The sequence below is a fragment of the Episyrphus balteatus genome, chromosome 3 (assembly GCF_945859705.1).
Source record: "Episyrphus balteatus chromosome 3, idEpiBalt1.1, whole genome shotgun sequence".
NCBI classification, from domain to species: domain Eukaryota; kingdom Metazoa; phylum Arthropoda; class Insecta; order Diptera; family Syrphidae; genus Episyrphus; species Episyrphus balteatus.
In genome coordinates, this window is record NC_079136.1 from 48,941,711 (window position 1) to 48,957,497 (window position 15,787).

Sequence of the window (15,787 nt, forward strand, 5' to 3'; positions counted from 1 at the left end):
TAAAAATTGGAGGAGGAAGGGGGATTCGTAATATTAAAGCTGACACATATTCGAACATATTGAAAATTGAAGCGATCACCGTGAAAATCGGAAGACAGTTATTGAAACCATTTTTGTCTGTTTTGTCCAAAAGTTCTTTATGACAGTAAATAAAAAAAATAACAATTAAAGTATAGAAATGTTGTTGAGACGACGCCATATCAGTACTTTTTGTTTTAAGAGAGCAAAACAAGTTCAAAGTTTCAAACGACTCATCTCTGACTCGGTGATTGTCATTAAAAAATAAAAACAATTTTCTAAATTTTTTATTTTTTTTGTTATAAGAAAATTATTTTAAAACTGAAAAAAAATTATAAAGTTTAGAAAAAAAATTAAATATTATTTATTTTTAACATTATGGTCAGTACAAAATTTCGTTCAAATTGGCTTAGTCATTTACGAAAAAGTCAGAAATCTAGAAAACGGTTCCAATTTAGATAGCTAGTCAAACCTTTCCTTTTAGGTGATACAATAAGTTCCTCCCGTTAGTTTTAGTCAAATAAACAATTTTCCTTCTAGATAATCATTCAAAACTATTAAATACCAAGTTTGAGTTTTGACTCTTCATTAGTTTTGACTGCAGCTCGAAATAGAATTGCGAGCCCAACTTTGTTCGCATTCTCTATATTTTCATATTGATTCTTATATCGAATTAAAAATTGTAAATTAAACAGCAAAATTATTTGGAGACTTCATGATATTTTTTTGCTTGATAAAAAAAATGTTTCACATACGCCACAGTGACCCTACTAGTTTAAATGTAAAATTGATTCGAACAAATTCTATCGCTGATCAAATATTGTTGATATCGTCAGTTATGGTATAATATTCTCGTAGACCGGGAGCCCGAATGATGGTGTCGTTTCGTTGAATTTTTTTTTTTTTTTTATAAAGCAGTTCGTTTAGTTGAACACATTTCAAAGGAGAGTACAATTCATTGGTTTTTAAAAATTATTTTCGTCAAGATTTCGGATAAAGACAACCATGTTACACTCATTAACTTTGAGAAAAGTCACACATTTGACTGAAAGAATGACACAGTTCCCATGAAATTTGAAAACAGCAACACTAACGAATGTCATTTTTTGAATGGACTAATTCATAACCTATAATATAAGACTAACTTAGAAAAATAATGAACTTAGCTTCCCACACCAAATATAGAATATAGTTTGGTGGGTTCCACACTTTGTCTATTTTCTTTATAAATATTCATTTTGAAGCGGAGCGGGGGATACAAAAAATTGACTTACAATCATATCAAAATTGATAATCTGATCATTAAATGTGTTACGATCGTTACTAGAGGAATAATAGACAATAAAAAAGAAACACAGTTAAAAAAAACCCGTTGGTAGGAGTTTTATTTTATGATTCACACTTTATTAATTTAAAAGTTTATATCTAACTAAAAATGACACAACATTTCTCATTTGGACCATCAGAGTTAAATTTTGGTTCATACAACCTTATTCTTGATACCAACTTCCCACCATTGACCGCTTTCAACGAAATCATTTTCCACATCTTGAAGCTTCTTAAATGCGTTCTTAGCCAACATATGCCTATTTGTTATGTCCAGCATCATTTTTTCATCATAAACAGTTCGTAAGTCCTTCAAAGTGTTGTGATTTCTGGCTTCAGTTTCAGTCAAACATATACAATTCCATGGAGACCAATCATCGCTTTTAATCCATCTTGGTAGCCTTTTAATGAATCACATGATACCTATATAAGCTTAAAATTCTTTGAAGTATATTTTTAAATATACAAACCTCAAGTAATTAATGTCATTCTCTTTACTAAGGAACGAATGACGATGCCAAATTTTATCGACAATAAATCGAACATCATCTTCTTGAAGGATAAATGCATACGAAGCCAGTGATCGGTGTTTGCGTTCTTCACGTTGAATTGAACGTAAAATGGCCTTATAAACTGTGTTGTCAGCAACTGCAGTCTTAAGCAAAAAATAAAATCAGTTTAATTATATCTTTTTCTATATTTATAACAAAAAAACTAATAACAACCAATGACTAACGGTCTTGTGGAATGTTTTAAATTCATAATAAAATAAGAAGAAAAGTTGGTTTTTGCTTACCTTGAGAGAAAAACACAATTGACATGTGTCGACTGCATTTTGTCTGGTCCTCAGAGCAAATTCCGAAATTGATTTGACTTGCTTGCAACAATCGCACATACGCTTCTGAGCTTCTGGATTAAATTATGAGTGATAAATTAAGATTGTGAGTCATTATAAAATAATAAATGACGAGATTAAGAAGAAGGGGCTCTTACTTGCAGTTTTGCCTTCTTTGTTGAATTTAATTAAATCCAAGAAGATAATGAGAAAACGTTGTCTTAAAATACTCACATCGCAGTGTTTGGTGAATATCAGGAGGTTCTTTTCGCGGTCAATAAGGTCATGTAACTGAAAGAAAAAAAAAGATACCTCTTATATAATCTTAGAAATTAAAACTAAATCCTTAATTTTGAACGTGCAAAGGATTTGTTTTTCTATATTGTCTATTACTAGTACTACACTATTTGAGCGGGCCATCAAAGTATATATTATCAGAAATTGTTGTACAAAAATAACCAAGACTTTTCCGAAAATAACAGTTACTGACACTTTGAAGAAGACTTTATAATTTGCATTTTTCAAACGCTCCCAATCAAAAAATTCTAAGAATATCGTTCGTTTTCGTTTTATTCCCTTTTCGTTAAAAACGGATGCAATTTTCTCACAAATTGACTTCAAACATAAAAAAAATATTTGAACCGAAAGTTAAGACTTACAATTTTAAGATATTAATTTTTAATAAGCTACAAGTAAATTAAATAAATGGTGCTAACAATTTTGAAAAAAAAAATTAAGTAAAAAAATGTACCTACCTATCTGCCTTTTTTCAAAATTTTTCGGAATAAAATATTAATTTGTCTCTCTAACGGCCAATTTTTCAATTGTCAGTTAAACAGTCAGTTAGTACTTATTCCTAAGGATAGAGAAAAAATCAATTTTTCAAGAAGCAGATATATAGCTTATTCCTAAGAATAAAACTATCTGCTTCTTTCAGAGACAAATAAAAATTATTCTAAGGAATAATCTGAACAAAAATATTGTGTCAGTTGTCAAAGCTGTTTTGAAAGAATTTTGAAAAAAATACAGTGGACAACAAGAAAATAAAAACAATCATGAATAAAAATGACGTTCAATTTTAAAATTTTTGAATTTAACAATTTTTTTTTGTTATTCTGTAGAATAAATTATTCTTGATTGAAAACTTCAATGTTTTTATCTGATTGTTTATGAGCCTAATTACTTTATTCATCGAACAGTTAACTGACTGTTTATTAGAAGATTGAAAAATTGGCTCAGAGAAATAAAACTATCTGCTTCTTTCAGAGACGAATAAAAATTATTCTGAGGAATAATCTCAACAAAAATATTGTGTCAATAATTGTCAAAGCTGTTTTGAAGAAAATATCGATAAACAATACAACGGAACACAAGAAAATAAAAACAATTATGACGTTTAATTTTGAATTTGACATTTTTTTTTTGTTATTCTGTAGAATAGATTTTTCTTGATTGAAAAATTCAATGTTGTTATCTGATTGCTTATGAGCCTAATAACTTTATTCGTCGAACAGTTAACTGACTGTTTATTAGAAGATTGAAAAATCGGCACTAAAATAAATTGTTGACCAAATTTGTTGTTAGTTAAATTCAGAAGAAGAAAAAGTAAGATTTTAAAAAGTTTATTTGATTTTCTCTTGAACTTTAACAAATTAGATCTTTTCAACTTTTTGTATTCAACATTATTCAATTAAGACTATTGAATGGAGAAAAAATAACTTTCTAATTCAAATACACTAGCCCGGAAAAATTAAAGGAACAACAAATTCATGATTTTTTAGTGATTTTCGATATATGTACTTTCAGTGAAAAATGATTGTATTATGAAAAATACAAAAAGAATCACATTCTTTTATTCATACTATTTTAGTACCAAAATTCAAATTATGTTGATTTTTCAACATTTTATTAATAAATATTGCTTAAATTTTACATCAACCAAAGAAAAATTTAAAAATATTCAAAATTAGGCAAAATATATTTAAAAAAATATATATAAACAAATTTAGAAGAAGATTCAAACAAAAATAAACTTGAATCTTAATAAAAAATCTTTTTAAAAATACAAATCATTTTATCGGTACCTAAACATTTTCCCACTTCTAATGAAGGAAATTTAAAAAAATTTAAAATTTTGGTTTTGGGATATTTCTAATGCTTAAACAATTACGTCATTTAAAAAAAAGTAGTGTAAGAATGGAGTAAGAATCTAGCTTTCCCATGCTTTTTGTTCTATCGTTATTTTGTACAGCCTATCAAAAAATAACCTTTATAAAACTTTGGAAAAAAGTAAGTTTAAATAAAAAAAATTTATTTGAAAATGATTTTTTTTGTATAAAGTTTGAGGATATTTTTTTTATATGTACTTCATTCAATTAATTGATTTTAATTTTACAGAAGGAGAAGGGATATCACAAGAGTGTGGGTGTTGCCGTTCTGTTCAATTTTTTTTATGTTTATGATGGATAACTATCCCTCACTCACATTATAATTATTTGATTTATGATATAATTTAATTTATGAAACTTATGTCGTTTTCGATTGGAATCACTCAAGGATTCACTCATTCTGAAATCCAATAAAACAGTTTGAATCGCTTCCACTCAATTCTGTTTTTTTTTTTTTGTTTGTGTTTGTTTTTCTGTGAAATTTTAAATGTCAAACATGGCATACGACTTGGAAAATAATTAATATTTAAAGAAAATTGTACCTAATTTAAACCAATTAATGTCGAATTCGTTTTGGAAAATATTTTAAAAGCATAATTTATTTGTTTGAAAATAAATTAACAAATTAATTGCAGAAAACAAAAAAAATTTAATGAAAAACAGAAATAACAATGATTGAGTGTTTCTTTGACATGTAGTATAAATGTATTAGGGCTTCTTGATTTGATTCTGATTTGAAATCGAGAAGAGAATTTCTCTTCTAAGAAGCGTTCCAGCTGTCATTTTCAATCCAATAAAACGGTTTCAGAAGACTTCTGAATGCTTCCGGACGCTTCTGGACGTCCAATCGAAAACGACATTAGAAAAAGTTTTTAATTTTTTTTTTATTTTAAAAGTCGCGGTTGCCATAGGAGTATATAGGAGCTACATATCGTCGGCGTAAATCAAAATTGTTCTAAGTCCTTAAGAAATCCAATTTTGCTTTACGCCGACGATATATGTATTAAGTATGTTCAACTAGGATTTTTCTAGATCAGAACAGGACAGGACAGCACAGTTTCGTGAGAAACTTCAGAACAAGTTAGAACAGTCATTTAAAAGTCAGTTGTCAGAATAAATAAAAAATAAACAAATTGTAAATTATACGAATTTTTTGTTTATCGTTTCTCGTTTATTTTTTCTATTTTTTGTAATTTTACTGTGAAAAATATAATTAAAAATTATTTATTAGTTACAAAAACCACGAGCACCCGAGAAATATTAGCACAAATCAAAACAAAAACAAAAAATGACAGCTTTGATTTTGACACTTCTCACGAATCTGTTCTAACCTGATCTGATTCAAAAGCAAGAACAGGAAATCCTGTTCTAAATTGTTCTAGATTTGTCAATGAACAGCATACTAGAAGAGTTCAGCACAGAAAAAACCTCAATGAACAGCAAAAAGCTGTACTTTTCTGCCTAGAACAGTCCAGCACAGCGTCAGTGAACAGAGCTATTGTATATACCATTTTCGGGTGTTCGACTCATATAAAGTGTCTGACATGTTTTGAGTGATTACTACAAAGCCCAAAACAAATAAAAATATATATGATTTTTTTTTTGGATGATCGATGAATTTCAACTTGCTTTTTTTTCATATTCAATGACAAAATAGTTTGGTAATTTTATCTACAGGGAAAATTGAACACCAAAAATATTTGAAATTCTTTCTAAATAGTGGTTCACAATCGAGATTTTGGGAGTTTTTTAATCCATCAGAATAGAATAATCATTTTCCAATTCACCAAAATTCAATTTATTTCAATTCAATTATTTTTTAAATTGAACAAAATCCCGTTAATATTAACCTACTATGTTTTTGACTTACAAACAAAAAGTCAATATCCCAAGACAACATGGAACAAAAACCAAATCTTTATAATGATAACTTACCTCTGATACTTGCGGAAAATCTTTTTCGTCTTCCAAAAGCTTATCCACGGAATTAAGAAGACTTAACCTTTTCTCCTTTGGTAGATCTTTCTTGAGGTCTTTCAAAACCTCGGCTAAAAATCGAACACGTTGTGTACGTATAAGATCCATTTCAATAACTTTATCTGAAATTGATAGACATAAATTTACTAAACAAAAATCATAATAACAAATTGGTGTTTGGTTTTATGTTTGATGGCTTTTTTCTCTTCGAAGATTTAAAGATTATTGTAAAAATAAACAATAATTTAATACCTTTATACCCAATCCACTTAATAGGTTCCCCCATTTTTTGTAACAATTGATTTTCTCTAAAATCTTTCATTGCCTTCCTCACAACCGTGCGTTGTCGTTCGATGCCATTCAATAATTGAATTTCTTTATCCAATAATATATTAACCTCTGCCAGCCTTGGTGCACCTGAATACATTTTTGCAATTCGTTTCATCTATTTTAAATAAAAAAAAAATAAATAAACACCTCAAAGAAAACAACAAAAAGAAATTATATCTTTAACCTCTGCTTGCTTCCATTTCTCTACATGAGCATACAACAAACCAAAGTCTTCTTTGGTATGCGGAAAATTTTTCACTGCATTTTCACGGTAGATACGTTTTTTGACTTCGGTTTCGTTGAACTTCCGTTCCACTTCCAAGCGATCAGTGACAATACTCCTGAAAAAAATAAATAAATACAAATTTCAAGTTCGTTGCTCAGCTCTTTTGTTTTGCTTTTTTTAAATTGACTTCCAGCACGAATGAATCTACTTCTTACCGGTATTCAGCTGCACATCGCTTAATATAACGCCACAAAAGGTATCTGCGGAAATTCTTTTGAATTAATACAATTTTTGCCAATCGATCTTCACGTTTTATTTTTTGTGCATAAGTCTGATATTTTCTTGGAATTATTACAAAGTCTGTTGCTGCAGATACAAATATAATATTAGTAGCATCACCAAATGATTGTGTTGATTGATCAGCCGTTGTATCCTATAGAAAAGTGCATTGGTAGATTACATTGTTGCATATCGTCCTTGGATCATGAATCGATTGGATAGAATCGAATAAAGCTGAGTGCACCTGTTACTTACATTTAATTTCACTTTCAGTTCCCTGGTCTGTGTTATTCGTGTCGCTAGATCGTTGATTTTAAACTTCTGAAAGTTGGGCCCTGTGAGTGTGAATGCATCGTGGTATTCTATGCCTGAAATCATTTTATTAATTAAATCTGATTTAATGATGAATGCGATTACAGATTAGGGCTACCGGTTCGCTTGTCTCTATAACCACCGATGAATGGCTTCGTTATGGCTTGGTTTTCAATTTCTACAACAATATCTTTGCTGTTGCCATCGCTAGTATCCTCGGCTGGGATGTGCACGGTTATAAAATCAGGTAGTCGTGATTTGCTGTGGTGTATTTATTTTTATTGAGTATTGGAAATATGCAAATGGTACCCTCTTTTTTCACAAAAAAAAAAAAAATCACTTACTTATAATAAATGTCCAAATTTAAAATAGGTGTGTTCTCTTTGGCGTCTTTAATTTCATTTATACCCAAAGTCAATTCATATATTCCATAATCATTTCTTTCAGCATCATAAAGTTTTGAATCGTCGTTGAGAACTTTTCCACATTGGCAAATGATGAGTAATTTTGGATCAACTTCAAATTTTCTAGCAATATCTTTTTTAACTTCTTCAATTGTCATACAATTGGGATAAATTTGTGCGACAACTTGTGCATCGGAGATACTTAATTTAACAGTTATATTTTCAAATTCCACAATTTCATCCTCGCAACCACTTAAATGTGAGTCACAGTCTTTAGATGAAGTCATTTTACTTTATTTTTTTCGCACAATGATTTGACAAAACTTTTTAAATATGTATTTTCTTTTTAATTTTATTTGTTAAAATTTAGAAACTTTTTGATAGAGTTAAAGAATTTGAGCTGTGGTATTTTCTTCTTATTCTGTATATGTGTTATTTTTTCTAATAACTGAAATGCGTATCCTTGAGGATATTGATTTTATGCAAGAAATGCAAGGAAACACAAATTAGATACGGGTTAGGGAATAAACAACCGGTTTCTATGTTGCAATAAAAGAAGAAAGCACTCGAGTGAAAGAAGTAATAGAAATGCAAATGGGTGTGTGCTTGATATTTATAAGCGTTTTGAAAAGAAAATGTTTTAGGTCAAATAGAATATAGTGTAGTTAAATTAGCGAAAAGTTTTGTGGTGTTATTTTATGACTAAATTTGCAATTTTGCATAAGATGCTACGATATGCTTAACCCAAAAATAAAAATCTTTGCAATTTTTCACTAGCGGCTTCATGCAATTGTATATCAAATGTTATTCGATCTGAACTTTATTGACATTACTGCTTTAAGTCTTTAACTGATAAAGTGCCCGCTTTGTTTGATGAAAAGTATTTAATACTATAAGAGGCATCAATCGATCAATATAAAAACATTTTTTTTTTTTTAACTTTATAATCAACTCAATTTCTTAAAATTAAATTTGATAAGAAAATTTTTTGAATTTCTTATCAAATGATAAAAAAAAAAAGTTTTTATATTTTGAAATTTCGATGATTGAAAACGTCTTTTTCAAGACATTTTCCTTTTTTGAATTTTGAAATGTTTGAACATAACCAAGAAAACAAACAAGAATAAAAAGAAATCCATTAATAGGTGTGTTTTTTTGTTTATCTATATAGATTTTGTGCAAAAAAACGACATCGAGATTTTTGAAATGCGTGTAAAAGTTTGGCAGCACCGAACAAACTTTATTAGCTGTCTGTCAAAAAGTTTGCTTTTGCTTTTTTATTTAAAAAATTAAAAGTTAATAAAACAATAAAAAGCTCTAATAAAAATGAGAGAAAAAACAAACAAAAAAAATCGAATTGTTCCTGTTTTACCTATGATACCCAAGGAGATGACGAAGAGAGATCGCTGCCACACATCGACCACGGTTTCCATTCCAAACTACCACCAGGAATTGTACCACATAGTTTGTCCACTGGAAGGAAGGTGCATCAGCCATGACACCACTTGAACACAAAAAAAAACCTGAAGAGAAAAATAGAGTAAGTGAATTTTTTCTCTCTTCTCTTTACATCAATTAACATTTGTGCTTTCAGAACGGAAGAACAAAAACAGATGATCATCTTGTCGGAGGATTTTTAAAGGTTTGTTTTACGCGCTGGACGTGTCATCGAAAGGGCTCTATTTGAGAATGTCGACATTTACACAGACTACATATTGGAGGTGGTGATAATGAAGAGTCAAACGATGAGAGGACACAGGTTGCCATTGAATTGAGCTTTCTACGAAGACCGATGGTCTAAAAATCGATGCATCACTGCAATGGATTGGTCAACACATTTTCCTAAACTGGTTGTTGCTTCATATCCAAATAATGAGGTTTGCAATTGTATTTTTTCTACGATTCTATCTTAAACCCACTTACTTTTTTAAGGAGAGTCCCAATGAACAAGATAGTATTGTAATGGCCTGGAACACAAAATATAAAAAACAAACACCCGAAGATGAATTCCATTGTCAGAGTGCCGTTATGTCAACATGCTTTGCTAAATTCAATCAGAATATTATACTCGGTGGAACGTATTCCGGTCAGATTGTATTATGGGATAATCGAGTGTAAAAGCGCACACCCATCCAGAGGACAATTCTAAGTGCAACTTCACATACGCATCCAGTGTACTGTTTGCAAATGGTTGGCACACAGAATGCAGACAATATCGATCTCATCCGATGGCCGCAAGATACACTGAAATTGCAGCAACGGCAATCACTTGCATGTCCTTTCCATCTAATGAGATTTACAATCTGGTTATGGGTAGTGAAGATGGCAGTGTTTATTATTGTAAAAGTTTCTTGTGATTTTACATTTGCTTATAAATAAATTGTTGTTTCTACTCAAGCTTATCGACATGGAATACGGTCGGGTGTGTCTGAAGTCTATGAGAAGCATTTGGGTCCTATGACGGGAATATCAACTCATCCAAATCAATCTACACCAGATTTTGGTGATTCGTTACTTACATCGTCCATTGATTGGACAATTAAGTTATGGAGTCTTAGGTGAAATTTAATATCTACTCTAACGACCAATGTGTATAACATTTTTTGTATTTATTTGTAGAACACTTAACCATTATTTTCATTTGAAGATAATTCACCCCGACTTGTTCGCTTCTGTCGACGGCAGTGGTCGCCTTGATTTATGGAATTTTAATCAGGATACCGAAGTGCCCTCAGCATCTGTGATTGTTTTTGTGATTGTATGATAATGAAAATAAGAAAAAAAATATTTATATTTAAATTAGTAACTACTTATAAAAAAAAAATGTTAAATAAATATATAGTTACCTTGAATTTTGTCAAAAGCTGAGTATTTATTTCTTTGATTACCTATGTTGTTTATTTCTAAAAATTAATACAAAGTTATGTGTTGAATTTTTTATGGAAACATTTTGTAAGTCCGATGTAAAAGAACAGTTCTGAGATTATGCAGTGAGGCGCGAACAAATTTGTATTTAATTTTCATATCGGATTGGAAACTGGTTAGATAAATCTTAATGAAAAAAAGCAAACCGGATTACGTTTTAAATTTGAAATTTTGGTTTATTGAACTTGCTATTTACAATTGACTTAAAATAACTTATTTCTAAGACACATTTAAAATTTAATGGCACAAAGAGGTCTAACGTTAAATAATGGTTTGGGTTGGAAAATGTATTTTCCGTCGGCTTTTTTGGTCGTTTTAAAATACATTTTCCAACCCAAACTATTAAATACAAATTGGTCAACAAAATAAAAGTTATAAAATATAAAAAATATAATACATGGATAAACTTAATTTAAAAAGTCTGCTGTCTAGGTTGTCCTCGAGGTGCTCAGACCCGGATTTCAATTGTAGGGTTGGTTGTGTTGGGAATCCATTTGTATTGCTTTAATTCCTCCCGCTGCATAACTGTTTAGGAGGGGAAAGTAATTGCGAAGAAGATTCATGCAGATATCATTTTCTCGGGATCTCGATTAGGGCTTTAAACCCATTTCTAGAAGACATCTCCTACAGAAACAGGACGACATCAGTGCAGGCAGAGTACATCTGAAGAAGGAATAAGGAATATATCGAACCAAAAAAGGAGAATCAATAAAAATATTACCTGCAACCAATTGGGAAGCTAAATGATGCTTTGAAACAATTACCATTTTCAAGATGCCATTGTTTCCACACTTCACTTTACATGCACATGTCGTACAAGTTTGTAGGCAGTGAAGCGATCATCTTCTTAAATGGCTTTTCATCAACAGGTCTTGATTCTGATTCCATTTATATAAAGTAAGGGCGATTTTAGGGAGCTGAAGGATTTGGGTGTTGAATGAGCTGCATAATGCAATGTTAGGATTGTCTTGCTTGTTGCTGTGTGCTGTTTGGGATGAAAAGTATATCCTGGGGGAATATTTTTCGGAAGGTATGTTTGTATTTGCTTTTCTTCGCAGCGCACATACATGACGTGTATCATTTTTAAAATGTATGAGATTGTTTTTGTGGTGGGCATTCTAATGAGGCAATTGACTAACATCAAGAGCTTTGTTAACATTTATCCATGTTTATCGTCAAAGAATAGACGTTTTCGCAAACGATCGGGCATTCCAAGAGCATTTTACATTACATTTTGGCTGTGAGGGTTGAAGGTATCGACACGATTAAGACACAAGGGCACAGTACACAGAATTCTTCTTTTGTGAAATAATTCCTAGAAAAAAAGATAAATATGCTAGCTCATTGTAAGAATAAATTGATTTACTTTCCATCTCCTTTTCAGGTTTTTTTCTTTAATTTTGCGGAAGATATCGCACTCTTGCAAAAACGCGAATCCTAAAATTATTAAATTAAATTAAAAAAAACAAAGTTTATGGTACAATTTTCATCTTTTTCCAAAAAATATGCTTATATGTACTTACATTGATTTGTGTTGTTTGTTATTCTTAATTGAATTCAATTTTAAATATTAAATTTTTTTGTCATATATCTGTCAACTGCAGCTGTCGCTTAATGGAATCTGACATTTAATAAGTGTTATGTACATTGGCAGCACTGTTTTCTATCGAGAGAAAGTAAAATCTGGATAATTATCTGGATTTTTCAAAAATCTATACAGATAAAGTTTTTGTTGTAATTAACACGTAAATTGTTTTGATTTCAAATATCTCGATGTCGTTTTTTTGCACAAAATCTATATAGATAAACAAAAAAACACACCTAATATAAAAACTTGAAGATAAGTATAAATTTTATTTATAGGCGTGTTTTTTCTATTACTCAGTAGCTACTCATTTTTTATTTTATTCGCAAAACAATAATAAAAATTACACAAGTGAGTATTTGTTTTTATTGTTTTTCGAATAAAATAAAAAAAATGAGTAGCTACTGAGTTGTAGAAAAAAACACGCCTTATATTAGCAATTTTTAGAAATATTTTTCTTAGATCCTGAAGAAGATTGTAACCACAATCGAAACGTCGATAGAGAAGTAGGTAAAAAATATATATTCAAATCAGACCTGTAGCCGACGAAAAAGAACAAAATATCTTATTTGTTTATGTCTCAACGTCAAAAAAACCGGGCTGTTTCCAGTACTTTTCAACTTTGTTTCTTGGCATGTATTAAATGTCCACTGACACTCTCTTCATCATCTTTTCCAATTCTCTGCTTTCTTTGGCCGTTCAGCGTTCATACGCACGGACGCACAGAACGACGGACATCATGGCGAAACCTGCTTTTTTGGACTTCTCTATCATCGTAATGTTAGTTTTGATTAAAACCTCGAATTTTTTTGACACGAAACCAATAGGTACCTACATACTTGCCCTATAGATAGAGCAAGTAAAAAATATGTATGGTATGGGAAGCTTTAGTTATTCGGAATTATTTGCGTTTTAAATAAAAATTGAAATGATCAGCCCTACCGACGTATCCTTTCGGAGAAATTTTTTTTTTTCCGATCTATTCGAAATCGGAGAATTTTCTATCGAGGTATTCGTTCCGACTGAGATTTTGGAAAATCTTCCGATGAAATATGGCGCCCATCAACGCATTGCGATGAAGTGTGTTCAGCAAAGACTTTTTGACAGTTGTGCTTTGAATTTCATCGAAAATCGAATATTTTCATAGATGCTACATTTCACAGAAAAAAAATATAAAAATGTAAATATAATTTTGATTTTTTAGTGTAGTTTAATAAAAAAACAGAGACAAAGCCTCAGCAAGAGAGGTTGGTTGAAATTAAGAAGACTTGAGCATCACGGGGATATTTATTTATTGAATAAATCACGCTGACACATGTGTACGTACTTGCTCTTATGCTTAAAGTAACTATAATGTTAAAGCTTTTTATTCAAGAAATTTAAAATTTGATATTTTGAAGAAATTTCATAAGTAGTATAAAAAAATTAAATCTGTTTTTATAATTAATTAAACTCCGTTTTAAATTATCTTAAAAAAAAAAACAAATATGCCATTTTATTTCTTGTATAAAAAGCTATTTTTAGAAAAAAATTTTCGAAAATTGTAGGAGCCGTTTTTTAAAAAAATAATTTTTTATGTATAAAAATTTTTTAACATTTTTCAAAAAAAAAGTTGGTATGCCATTTTGAAGAAATAATTAATTTACACATAAAAACTAAATTTCAAAATTTTTCATTGATCCGTTTTCAAAAAATTGATTTTTCAAAAAAAAATTTTGAAATATTTTTTAAAAATCCAAAATTGCGTTTTTTGAAAATTTTCTAAATTTTTAATATTATCTTTACTTACACACGTTTGTATAAAAATTTTCATTTAAATCGGGTTAATGTTGTACGAGATATTCAGAAACGAAAAAAACCGTTCTATGATAGGTACCGTTAATAACGGTACAAAAAATATTTTTTTTTTTTTAAATTGGCTCTTATGTGTAGTACTACACACAAAAATTTTAATCAAAATCGTTAGAGCCGTTTTTGAAAAAAATTAACTTTTCTATTTCCGTTATATGGCAGGTACCGTTAGTTTTGGTCATAAAAAAAAATTTCAATTTCCCTCTAGGGAATCACCAAAAACTGCTAACTACCAAGTTTGAAGAAAATCACTTCACTCGTGTAGGCTGCAGCTCCAGATAGAGACAGACACACAGACAGACAGACAGACAGACAGAATTGCCGGACCCACTTTTTTGGCATTCTCCATCATCGTAATGTCATGTAAAATTGTTATCTCGAGTTCGATTTTTTTTACGAATCCTAAACTTGCCCTATAGTACCTATATCGCAAGTAAAAATCCAAAGGTATCCTTAAAATTTCTGGATTCTCGTGTATCTTATAGGAGATTTGAAGAACAGCTGATTCGTGTTCACAAACGTATCGGATACTTATGTAGGTATCTTGGATAGGGTATCTGTGCGTACGTGAACGCACCCAATGCAATTGTAACTTTATTTTTTTTGTTCAGAAGTAGATACCTTGAAAGAAATGTAAGTTTCGATCGGAACGGGCTATCGTTTCGGAACTTTCTCCGAACGGATACCTCGATAGGGCTGGATAATAATGATAAATGATATAAGATTGGCTCAGAAGAATTATTTCTTTCTTTTTAATTAGTTCAGTAAACGAAAATTTCAGTACCCACATTTTCAAAAACTTTGGTTACGTTTCAAACCTATTGAATTTCATGTCAAGCGTATTTTATTAATAAAATATGCATTATTATTTTGATGATAGTGTTTCTTATAGTGTGTATCTATGCAACAACATTCCTTCATCATTGTTTTAAAAATAAACTTAAATTTTTCAAAATTTTGTGATTGAATTTTTTTTTTTTTTCAAAAATTATATATTTTAAAGAATAGACAAACATGTGATACATTTTATGTTATTCAGTGCTCTCCCGCCTGAGAAGAGCCCAAAAGACTCCCCACCCCCCAATAATTTTTCTTTTAACATTTAATACCGTGGTTGTTGTTTCATAAGCATATAAATTTAAACTCCTGTTTTACTCGTTTTTTTTTTTTCGTTCAATGAGGGATGCATACAGAGTACCTGGTAATGCTTTTTAAGAAAAAGTTTATTTCCATTTTATTACTATTACATATTACCAAAAATAGTTTATACCGTAACTTGTTATTTCTCTTGCAAAATAGTGTTGAAAGCTCAAATAGTCTTATTATCAGATAATTTATAAAGATCATCTTTAAAACCACCATAATCACGTTCTTCTTAGAAATATTTACCAAAAATTTACAAATATTTTATTTGTTATTTGAATATTTTCAGTAGGAGCATTTTTCACTTATTTACATTCTCTCAAAAATCACTTTAAAAAAATCGAAATTATGTTTGACCTTTCCATTTTATAAGTATTTACTAGTTATATGCATATTACATATCCACCA

General features: G+C 30.0%; 1 protein-coding gene and 2 long non-coding RNA genes across 3 annotated transcripts; 1 reads left to right on the forward strand and 2 right to left on the reverse strand.

Moving 5' to 3' along the window:
- Positions 1 to 1,400: 1,400 nt before the first annotated feature.
- On the reverse strand, positions 1,401 to 8,227 carry LOC129914806 (IQ and ubiquitin-like domain-containing protein). Its single transcript, XM_055994210.1, has 11 exons — positions 7,816 to 8,227; positions 7,590 to 7,732; positions 7,415 to 7,527; positions 7,096 to 7,313; positions 6,839 to 6,995; positions 6,577 to 6,769; positions 6,283 to 6,446; positions 2,338 to 2,470; positions 2,141 to 2,253; positions 1,815 to 1,999; positions 1,401 to 1,745 (listed from the first exon to the last, which is right to left on the reverse strand). The coding sequence occupies exons 1-11, from the start codon at positions 8,160 to 8,162 to the stop codon at positions 1,499 to 1,501; spliced, it is 2,013 nt and encodes a 670-aa protein (XP_055850185.1). The 5' UTR covers positions 8,163 to 8,227; the 3' UTR covers positions 1,401 to 1,498.
- Positions 8,228 to 9,077: 850 nt separating this feature from the next.
- LOC129916995 (uncharacterized) lies at positions 9,078 to 10,612 on the forward strand. Its single transcript, XR_008772575.1, has 5 exons — positions 9,078 to 9,415; positions 9,470 to 9,752; positions 9,808 to 10,215; positions 10,274 to 10,433; positions 10,495 to 10,612. It is a non-coding gene; the product is annotated as an uncharacterized LOC129916995 (long non-coding RNA).
- LOC129916994 (uncharacterized) lies at positions 9,457 to 12,557 on the reverse strand. The gene is made up of 5 exons (XR_008772574.1): positions 12,324 to 12,557; positions 12,167 to 12,237; positions 11,522 to 12,115; positions 10,722 to 11,463; positions 9,457 to 10,613 (listed from the first exon to the last, which is right to left on the reverse strand). It is a non-coding gene; the product is annotated as an uncharacterized LOC129916994 (long non-coding RNA).
- Between the last annotated feature and the right edge of the window lie 3,230 nt (positions 12,558 to 15,787).

Excerpts from the sequence above, each read along its gene's own strand:
- LOC129914806 (XM_055994210.1), bottom strand. The coding sequence starts at position 8,162 with ATGACTTCATCTAAAGACTGTGACTCACATTTAAGTGGTTGCGAGGAT. Across the intron at positions 7,314-7,414 it reads AACTGAAAGTGAAATTAAAT|GATACAACGGCTGATCAATC; the intron begins GTAAGTAACAGG and ends ACTTTTCTATAG. Across the intron at positions 1,746-1,814 it reads AATGACATTAATTACTTGAG|GCTACCAAGATGGATTAAAA; the intron begins GTTTGTATATTT and ends ATTCATTAAAAG.